This window comes from Nannospalax galili, unplaced genomic scaffold (genome assembly GCF_000622305.1).
Source record: "Nannospalax galili isolate Female #2095 unplaced genomic scaffold, S.galili_v1.0 scaffold127, whole genome shotgun sequence".
NCBI lineage: Eukaryota > Metazoa > Chordata > Mammalia > Rodentia > Spalacidae > Nannospalax > Nannospalax galili.
Window position 1 is genome coordinate 73,024 of NW_008360326.1, and position 9,884 is coordinate 82,907.

Consider the following 9,884-nt stretch of genomic DNA (forward strand, 5'->3'; position numbering starts at 1 on the left):
TAGAGTAGCAAAACAACCAATGATTTAAAAATCTACCACCCATAACTCCCCATCATTTTTTTCTGACAACTTTGTGTTCTTTCTTTCTTTCTTCTTTCTTTCTCTTTCTTTCTTTCTAAATGGGGCTTTTTGCTACTCTAACATTACCCCTCTGAAGAGGTTACCCTAAAATCTTTTAGGGATTAGATAAGTGCTCCCAAATACTTTTGTCATTTTTGGCCTTTGGAACAGAGTATGGTGCTTAGAGGCCCAAGGACATTTTGACTTTTAGCCAAGAAACTGGCTACTTTTCTTTGGGGTCTTTTTACCTTAACTGCCTAGCCAATTCCTACCTCCTAGTCTTATCACGCCATCCTCTGAAGGGGTTACCCAAATTGCCAATAGGGACTAGGGACACAGACCGCTCTGGCTTCTTCCATGCTGAACAGGGACACAGGGTGAGGCAACTGGAGTACCTCTCAGTGGGTCTATCTAAAAGACTTCCAAATTGCTTAACTCTTGTCTCTAAGGGGAAAAGAAAGTCCTTGAATCATGAATAGGAGATGTGAAGGAGAAGTAATAAAGTGACTCTCTATTTTTAAGCGTTAAACACACTTAAAAACGTGTACCTATATTAAACACATGCCCGTATATTTTGAAAGGAAATAGGTAAGCATTTAATTCTTTTAAATACTTTGATGATAATTTAAGTGGTTAATCATTTTCTGATTTTATTTAAGGTCTATTTTTTGGAACTGAACAAAAAGAGATTACTGCCTTGGTTCTGGAACTTTTTAACCTGTCAGCATGGGTTCAGTGCCTGTTTTCTCATCTCTGGATGAGGCAAAGAATAGTAAAGTGTTGTAGTTGTAAATGCTCTACAGTATAGTTGCACAATGCTTTAGGGTCATATTATGCTCAATAAGTGCACAGCTTCCTCCTCCAGCTGAAGTTATTTCTCTGTAGTTGTATAAAGTGTCAAGACAATGACAGAGTCCACGGGTCAATATATTCCTGGGCTAGAACCACCTTACAACAAAGGTGGGAGAATCAGACTGTCTATACATCCTTATCATCACTGATCAAGACGTGAGGAAAGAGGAGGAAGAGGATGAAGTTGTCCTTCCAATGAGAAACACACTTGGTCAGGACTTTTTCCAGTTTTTGTGATTTCCATGTCACCTTGCTATTCATTGACTGAACATCTGTTTATCAAATCTTACAAGAACTTAAGCCTTGGGGATAATACAGTGGAGAAAACAAGTTTCTCCTGTGGGGCTTTAATGGCAGAACAAAATAAGTCATCTTACTTCATGATGAGTGGCAGGAATGTGACCTGTTTGTTGGGTATTGATTCCAGGGAAAATAGATGAACTCTGTAGTTTCAGGGTTTGACACACTAGAAGTTCAGTTCTTATTCATGGGCTGTGTACTGGGAAGGTCTCAGGTGAGAGCTTCTCCCCTGTGGTTATTCACAAACTTATGCTCCTTCTGCTTGGTGTTCTTCCATTATCTAGAGCCCCTGTCTTCAGCCTAAAAACAGGAAAATGGTTTAGTGGGTTATGTGGAATCTTTGGGACTTACTTCATGATGGGCTTGGCATAACTTAGCCATACAGACACACTTAACCTTGATGTGTGCCCAAGAGGAGGAGATGAATGTCAGAAAATGGTTTCTGTTAATGTGATAGTAGGTTATAAGAGAAAGGTCAGAAATATTAGATATGAAACAAAACTGAAAAAGCTGTGTTTTAGGTGAAAGCAGAATAAAAACAAGGACACGTGTATGTGCAGATGGGAAAACAGGAAACCGAGAAAACAGATTCAAAGCAGAAGCATGCTCGGAGCGTTAGATCAACAGGAAGGACTGTGTGATAGCCTCATGCTTTCATGAACATACTTCGTTATCCTGGTAGGAAATGGGGGTTTCTCAACCAGAGTGCAAACCACCTGCTTACTCAGAGAGCAGCTTGTTATTTTCCAGGCCCCAATTCCCACTTGGAGGGAAGCAGTGTGAGCCAGGTATACCATAGAAAGGAACCCCAAACTATGAAACTCAGATCCCCAAAGTACTGGACAAGCAAGGATATGGATGGGGAGAGCAAAGGGCAGAGCTAGCAACCACACATTCATTATGTTACGGTTGTTAAACTTCAAGGACAAGAGTAGAACTGTGTTCTACAGACCGTGTGGACAAACTTTCTTTAACACGGTTGAGTTTAGATGTGTTGGATATGATGTAATGCCCAAGGCCCACTAAGGTCTTAGCCCACCGTGCCACCTGTCCATGAGTAGTTGTGAGGGAACTGAGCTGGAAACTCCAGTTCTTCTCTATCTAAAAATCTATGACTATTTTTACCATATTCTTCCCTCTCCTTTCCTTTTCTGACACAGGTTTTACTCTATTGACCCAGCTGGCTGACCTCCAGCTGAGTCCTGGACCTCAGTCTTCTGAACACTGGAACAGGTAGCAACAGTGCCTGGACAGTGTGTTTTCTTCATTATCATTAGATTTTTCAGCCAATAAAATTGAAGATCTGTTACCTTGTTTGCATGTTATGGATTGAATGTTTGTGCCCTACCGATCTGAATGCAGCTGCATAAGTCCCACTGAAATGAGGAGAAAGAGGGTCCCCTAGACGGCTCTTAGTCTCATTCATAAAAGAATTTAAGAATGGACCCAAATGGAAGTTTTTACAATTTTATTAGGATTTTAAAGAAAAAATCCTCAGGGCAGGAGAGCTGGTGATCTTGGCAGCTGCCTTGAGGTGGTGAATGGTGGAGAGAAGGGGAGAAAGCCATGAAGCCCTGTAGCTTTAGAGCCTGCATGGAGGTCAGACATGTGGCTGACTGGCAGCCACATGGCTGGGAGAAGTAAGCTTTAGAGAAAAAGTGAAGAAGTACAAGATGCTAGGGGCAGCCCAAAGCGTTAGAGAAAGCATGTTTAGAAAGAAAGGCATGAAGAAGAAAAGGAGAAATCACACTTTCCTGAAGAGTTCAGGAAAGCAGACAGTCTTACGGAGACCTACAAGGCTGTGGCTGGTCTGGAAGTTCAGCAGAGATCTGCACTAGCTCCAGGCAGGAAATATTCACTACCTCATTAACACACCAGGTATTCTGTCCATCTATGTAGCATAACTTAAGGTGAAACTGCCTTCCTGGGAGTGGTTCTATCACCAGGTAATTGACCAGTGAGACTGGAAAAGTGGGTCCTCAAACAGACAGACTAGACATTTTTATAGTCTGGACCAGTTCAATTTATAGGGCTAACTGATACTCTAACACCACTGTGACTCTATTTAGAGACAGGGCCTGTGAGGAGATGATGAAGGTTAAATGAGGTCATAGAGGTATAGATGGGGCTGGGATGGTTACATGCAGAGGAAGTGTGATATTCAGGTATCATCAACCATGGGAGAATACAGGGAGAAGGTATGATCTACATGCCAGGAAGAATGTCCCCACCAAGAACCAAATTAGCCCGTGTACTAGTCGGGCTTCTACAGAGTGATAGAACCAAATGGAGTAAGAGAAGGGGGAAGAAGGGGGGGGAAGCAGAGAAGGAGGGGGGAGGGGGGGGGGGGGAGGGGGGGGGGGGAGAGGGGAGGACAGTACAGAAGGAGAAAGGAGAGAGTTGGGAGAGAGGGGGAGTGAGGCAGGTGAGGGGGAAGAAGTGAAAGCAGAGATGGAGGGGGATGGAAAGGACAGACAGACAGGAAATAGTAAAGAAGGTTTGGTCTGAAATGCAAATAGACTCCTGAAGAGAAGATTAGGTCCTCTGAACTTGCAAACCAGGACTATATACAAATGCAAATGTTCTTAGGTCTCTAGAGGTCTCTACCTTTAGAGTTGCTAGAGTTGTTACTCAGTTATTCTTTAACCCAGCTGATGAAGGAATAAGAAAACAATTCAAGGAGTACAAAAAATGAGAAAAATGAAAGAATGGTAAAGTATATATGGTCACGTAGACACACAGGAGCCAGATAATATGGAGACTTCAGACTTCAGGAAAGAGCTTGGGTTTTTTTTTTGTTTTTGTTTTTGTTTTTTTTGTCTTTTTGAGACAGGGTCTCCCTGTAGCCCCAGCTGTCCTGGAACTCACTGTGTAGACCAGGCTGGCCTTGAAGGCTGTGGGAAGAAAGTTTGGCCTATGGGGTAACAGTGTTAGAAAGGAAACTGAGGAAGCTCCATAGCATGCTGGGTGGCAGTTGTAGAGAAGGTCAGAAATGGACAGAGTAGAGCGAGAGGCACTGTATGAGGGCTGGACTTGAAGGTGCTAGAGGACACAGACTCATCCCATTTCCAAGGATATGGTTGTATTAGTTACTTTTCTGTTGCTGTGATAAAATATCATGTCCAAGGAAATTTATTGAAGACAGTTTATTTGGGCTAACAGTTCCAAAGGGACAAGAGTCCATCATGGCGGGGAAGCATGGTGGCTGGAGCAGGGTGCTCACCTCTTCAACAGCAAACAGGAAGCAGAGAGAGTAAACCAGGAGTGGGGCGAAGGCATGACCTCGCAAAGCCTCTGAAACCTTCAGAGCACACCGCTTCTTTGTGTAAGACAACTAAACACTAAAGCATTGTGCATTGGGTCACATGATAATTTCTTAAAATTCTTCCCACTTTTTATTTTTTTTCCACCCCTCGAAGGAAAACAGTTTTGACAAGAATTCATTAGAGAAGATATTTCAAATTTGAATGTCCCAGTTTTGAAACGGGGAGAAAGAAGGTCCCCTAGAGGCTTCTTAGTCTCATTCATAGAAGATTTTAAGAATGGACCCAAACAGAGACTTTTACAATTTTATTAGAATCTTAAAGATAAATCCTCAGAGCAGGCAAGCTCGTAATCTTGGCAGTTGCCCTGGGGAGGTGAATAGTGGGAAGAAGGAAAGAAAGCCATGGAAGCCATGCAGGCTTAGAGCATGCACAGAGGTCAGACATGAGGCTGACTGGCAGCCACATGGCTGGGAGGAGGAAGCTTTAGAGAAAAAGTGAAGAAACACAAAATGCTAGGTGCAGCCCAGGCCTTAAAGAAAGCATGTTTGGTAAGAAAGGTATGAAGAAGAAAAGGAGAAATTACGCTTTCCTGAAGAGTTCAGGAAAGTGGATGGACTTATGGAGACCTACATGGCTGTGGCTGGTCTGGAAGTTCTGTGGGGACCTGAGCTAGTTCCAGGCAGAAATATTCGCTACTTAATTAACACACCAGGTATTCTGCCCATCAACTTAGCATAACCTACCTTCCTGGGAGTGGTTCTATCACCAGGTAATTGACCAATGAGACTGGAAATGGGTCCTCCAACAGATAGACTAGACATTTTCATAGTCTCGGCCAGTTAATTTATGGGGCTTATTGATACTCTATCAGTTTGGATATTCCGTTTGATCGATGCTCTTTGCAAACTAGAATATTAGTAACCCACAATTTCCCTCAACCTCAGAAAGAACAGATTCACTTTTATCTTGTGAACAAAGCTCAATAGAAAAGCTTTTTTAACTTTTCTTAATTCATGAAACATTTAACTTTGAGTCAGGTTTTGTTACAGCAGCACAAAGGTGGTTGATCAGCATTTCCACTGTAACTCAAACTTCCAGGGCTCTTCAAGAGAGACCTGGGGACTCTTCTTTGGATTAAACTTGACACTCAGGATTTGAATCCAAAAACTACATTTTTCTTACCAATTAATCAAATCATTTAAAGATTTCAAGTTGGAAATACACAAAGTGCAAAACTTTATTAGTGCAAAGACGTTTGAAGACAGAAATGCCAACTTAAAACTTTGTAAGAACCTTCATTATGCAAGAATAATATTACTCTATAGTACTTCTCAAAGAAGTTCCACTATAAAAGTCTATAAACAAACATAATAGTCATTATAACATCTTCTACTCTGCCTGTTTGGCTGTGAGTAATTTATTTCTGCTATGGGAATTTGGATGATTTGAAGTTTTCAGCTTAATTGGTTTAAAGTATTACAGTATTAAGAAGCTGAATTAGAATGACAAAGGCGAAGAGAACAGATCCCCAGAGACTGTGAAAATGCTTCTGTGTATATTTAGGGAACTTGAAATGTGTGCAGGGAAATTCTGTATTCTGTCAACATGAATTAGCAGCATGTGTGGATTCTGTAGATAGACATCTGAAATTTACCTTAACCGCAGTGAGGCCTAAACAGAGCTTCGTGACAAAGGGCTTCCAACGTTTAGCCTAGTTTAGAAAGTTCCAAGAATGATCAGGAACAATGAAGGAATATCTGAGTACCCATCTTTACCATCTTATTTTGTAGCTTTTTCCTCCTTTAATCTTTTAAGGCTACAAGGTATTGAGTGACAGTAGATGAAGCCTTTCAATACATCTGCTACAATGACCTTCCTTGCTGTTCCAGAAGCATGCCTGCAGATTCCTCACTTGGGGACTTCTGCTCTAAGTTTTGTTTGTACCGGGAACACCTATGAGAGCAGATGTCTGCTCCACTCCCCTACTAACTTTGGTCTTTGTTTGGATCCTAATTTTTGAGTGAGGTCAAAGGGGTTACTCTGTTTTATAATTTATAGCTGCAAGGGAAACCTGCTTTGTTCCTCCTGTTGCTGAACTGAACCAACAGCAGAAACATAAAAAGCATAGGAAGTTATTAACTTGCCCATTCATATAGAAAGTACAAAGAAGAGGCAGATCACTGAGGCTATATACTCTCTTCGTTGCAATATTTTATTATGTGTATGGGTGCCATATATGTTCAGGGGCCCTGAGAAGTCAGAAGAAGGAACCTGATATGGACAGTTGTGAGTTGCCATGTAGGTGCTGGGAACTGAATGCAGGTACTCAAGAAGAGTAGTGAGTGCTCTTAACCACTGAGCTATCTCTCCAGCCCCTAAATACTCTCTCTGTTAGGAAGAGGAAAGTAAGAGCTGGGGCACTTCTAGAGGAGTACTAATGTTTTTTAGGGAAACTGGTTGAGCCTGAAGAATAGACAGTTTCTAAATCCTTCTGAAACATTTAGAACAGACAATAGCTTTTGAGATCTTCCTCTTCCTTCCTTGACTCTAGCTCTACCTTCCTTGGATAATGAAATTTCAGGGAGGAGGTCTAAGAATAATTGCTTTGCTTTTGGAAGATCTTCTTCAGTCAGATAAAGGAGCTTCAGAGAAGGCCCTTCCCTGAACTTGTGGAAAAGAGAAAGGAAAAATGCAGCTACTTATCAGTTCTGAAGGCTCCAGCTGAGCAGCACACATTGCACAACATTTTCTGAACCCAATATGCTTCAGTCCCAATCTAATGCTATCTGTTACCTGGTCAGATATTTTTTTATCTGCTAACACACTTTCTGCCTTTTAAACGAATTGTCTGTCTCCTCCTACATAGAGTCCATGAACATAACATTCTTTGCTTCATTTTGTGACATATGTAGGTATATAGAATTAGGCCAAACAATATTAGCTACTCAGAAACCACTCATTAAATAATTAAAGGAAATCTGAATTTCAATGTTTATAATGCGAATCTCCAAACAAGGAGATTCCAACTGAGAATAATAAATGAAGAATTAATTATAAACAATAGCCAAGTTTTAATTTTCTGTGCTTCTAAAGTTATTTTTTATTTTCCAAATACAGTCAATACCATCCTTTGAACATCATTACCAAGAGGAAAGACCCCACATGCAGATTCCCTTCTGCAGTATATTATAGGTCCATCTTTCCTGCAAACATTTGCACTGAAGCTTGGAAATGTTTGTACTTTAATTTTAGTTTTTCTTTTTAAATATAAGATGAATGGGTAGATTTTAAGCCTGTATTTCATAAAACAAATATTTATTCTGTGAAACACCATTCTACATGTTCCATTAACAATTTTTTGTATGTAATGTAAGTGCTCATCTTTAAAAATGTGCAATTATATCGTATTCCTATAATTCTGGAAGAAAAAGAAAGACCTCCATCCCCAGCCTCAGCATGGGGGGGAATATTTACTGTAAACAAGCCACCACAGTAGTCATTTAGGGAGAGTTCTGGAGAGCAGCCCTGTTCTCCCAAACAGGAACAGCAGAATTCCAGCAAGAGAACATGAATCAGAACCTCAATCCAGCCTTGTCTCATTATGAATGGTACTTGGTGGTAAAAAGCTATTGTTTTCTATCATGAGAATTCATTTTCATCACTGAGCTACAAATTACTTTAAGACTTATATAAAATTATCTTTCATTCCTTTCATGAATCAAATAGAATGTATTTGATATTACCTCTGCTTGTCTTTCTAGGGTAAATGTGAGCAGTCACTGTATGGCCACATGCATTCTATCAATAATGCCACCTTCACTCCCAGGGTGAGTTCAGTTCTCCCAGTAAATCCTTACAGTTCTTCACAAGTAAAAATTCATTTTGATGACACCCATTTCCAAGGTAAAATGAAAATAAACTGAGGATAACAAATGAGGAATTAATTATAAACAGTGGAGAAATCTTTAGAAAGTGGAGAGATGTACAAGTTTAAAATTCACACATTTACACACACAAAAGTCAATAAAAGGAGCGAGGAAGAGGTTGCAATACACAACTCTACTTAAACATGTATCCCAGAGCCTTATGTGCAGCTTACACTTCAAAATGTAAATTAGATGTACACTGCATTAACTTTGCAGTACTGGGGATTGAACTCAAGGTCTATCACATGCTGAACAAGCAGCCTAGCCTTGGTTCTTCGAATCAAAGTGCTGTTATGTGGCTTAGACTGCCCTTTAACTCCTCTTGATCTTCAAACTGACCTCAAACATGCCTATCTCCTGCCTCAGTCTCTTGAGTGCTGGCATTACAAGTGTGAACTACAAATGCCTTGCAGACTGATTCATCTTTTAATGCAAAATTTTAAATGTTAGTAAAGTGCTAGAAAGGGAATCTGGAAAAAAAAAATCAGTGAAAGGAACAGATTTCCATTTGTTTGCAACATAAAAATTCATAATAAAACATATTTTTTGTTGTTTATTTTTTGGTTTGGGTTTTTTTTTGACTCATGGTTTGACTTTATTGTTTCTTAGGGTGTCTTTCCACAAACAAAGACAAAATAAACTTATTTTTAAAACAGAGTACAATGCATTCTCTTGTAATTACCACATGGCTCCATTGGACTATTTTCTTTTTTTTAACTTTTACAAACTTTATTGAGAATTTCATATATGCATATAAGGTGTTTTGATCAAATCCATGCCCACTCCCTCCCCTCCAACGCCTCCCCTACCTCCCCATCACTTTTTTCTTTTTCTCTTCTTCTTTTTATTTCTTCTTTCATTTATTTATTTTTATGAGGCTTTTGGCTACTCTAACATTCTCCCTTCTGGAGAGGTAACCCTAAAATCTTTTAAGGATTAGATACAAGCTCCCAAATACTTTTGACATTTTTGGCCTTTGGAACAGAGTATGTTACTAAGAGGCCCAAGGACATTTTGACTTTTAGCCAAGAAACTGTACTTTTCTTTAGGGTCTTTTTACCCTAACTACCTAGCCAATTCCTACCTCCTATTCTTATCACACTATCCTCTGAAGAAGTTACCCAAATTGCCAATAGGGAATAGGGACACAGACCACTCTGACTTCTTCCATGCTGAGCAGGGACACAGGGTGAGGCAATTGGAGTACCCTTCAGTGGGTCTATCTAAAAGAATCCCAGATTGCATAACTCTTAGCTCTAAGGGGAAAAGAAACTCCTTGAATCATGAATAGGAGATGTGAAGGCAAGAGTAATTAGCATTACAAGTTCTAGACAGGGAACTAGAAAAAAGTCAGAACAGGGCAATTTTCAAATGATCTTATGCGAGTCCATTGGAGTTTCTTGTCAAGGGCTTCCAAAAGCATCCCTCTATTGGGTTCCTCCTCATTTTTCTTTTGTCTTCAAAGGCTGGGCTAGTTGAC

The 9,884-nt window shown here is 40.2% G+C and overlaps 1 protein-coding gene across 1 annotated transcript in view; it reads left to right on the forward strand.

Moving 5' to 3' along the window:
• The first annotated feature begins 4,410 nt into the window (after positions 1 to 4,410).
• Positions 4,411 to 9,884, forward strand: part of LOC103727801 (sperm-associated antigen 16 protein-like) — a 309,757-nt gene continuing 304,283 nt past the window's right edge. The window contains exons 1-3 of the mRNA XM_008825868.1: positions 4,411 to 4,537; positions 6,294 to 6,301; positions 8,240 to 8,305. Coding sequence (XP_008824090.1) covers positions 4,411 to 4,537; positions 6,294 to 6,301; positions 8,240 to 8,305 — 201 coding nt within the window. The remainder of the gene's footprint in view (positions 4,538 to 6,293; positions 6,302 to 8,239; positions 8,306 to 9,884) is intronic.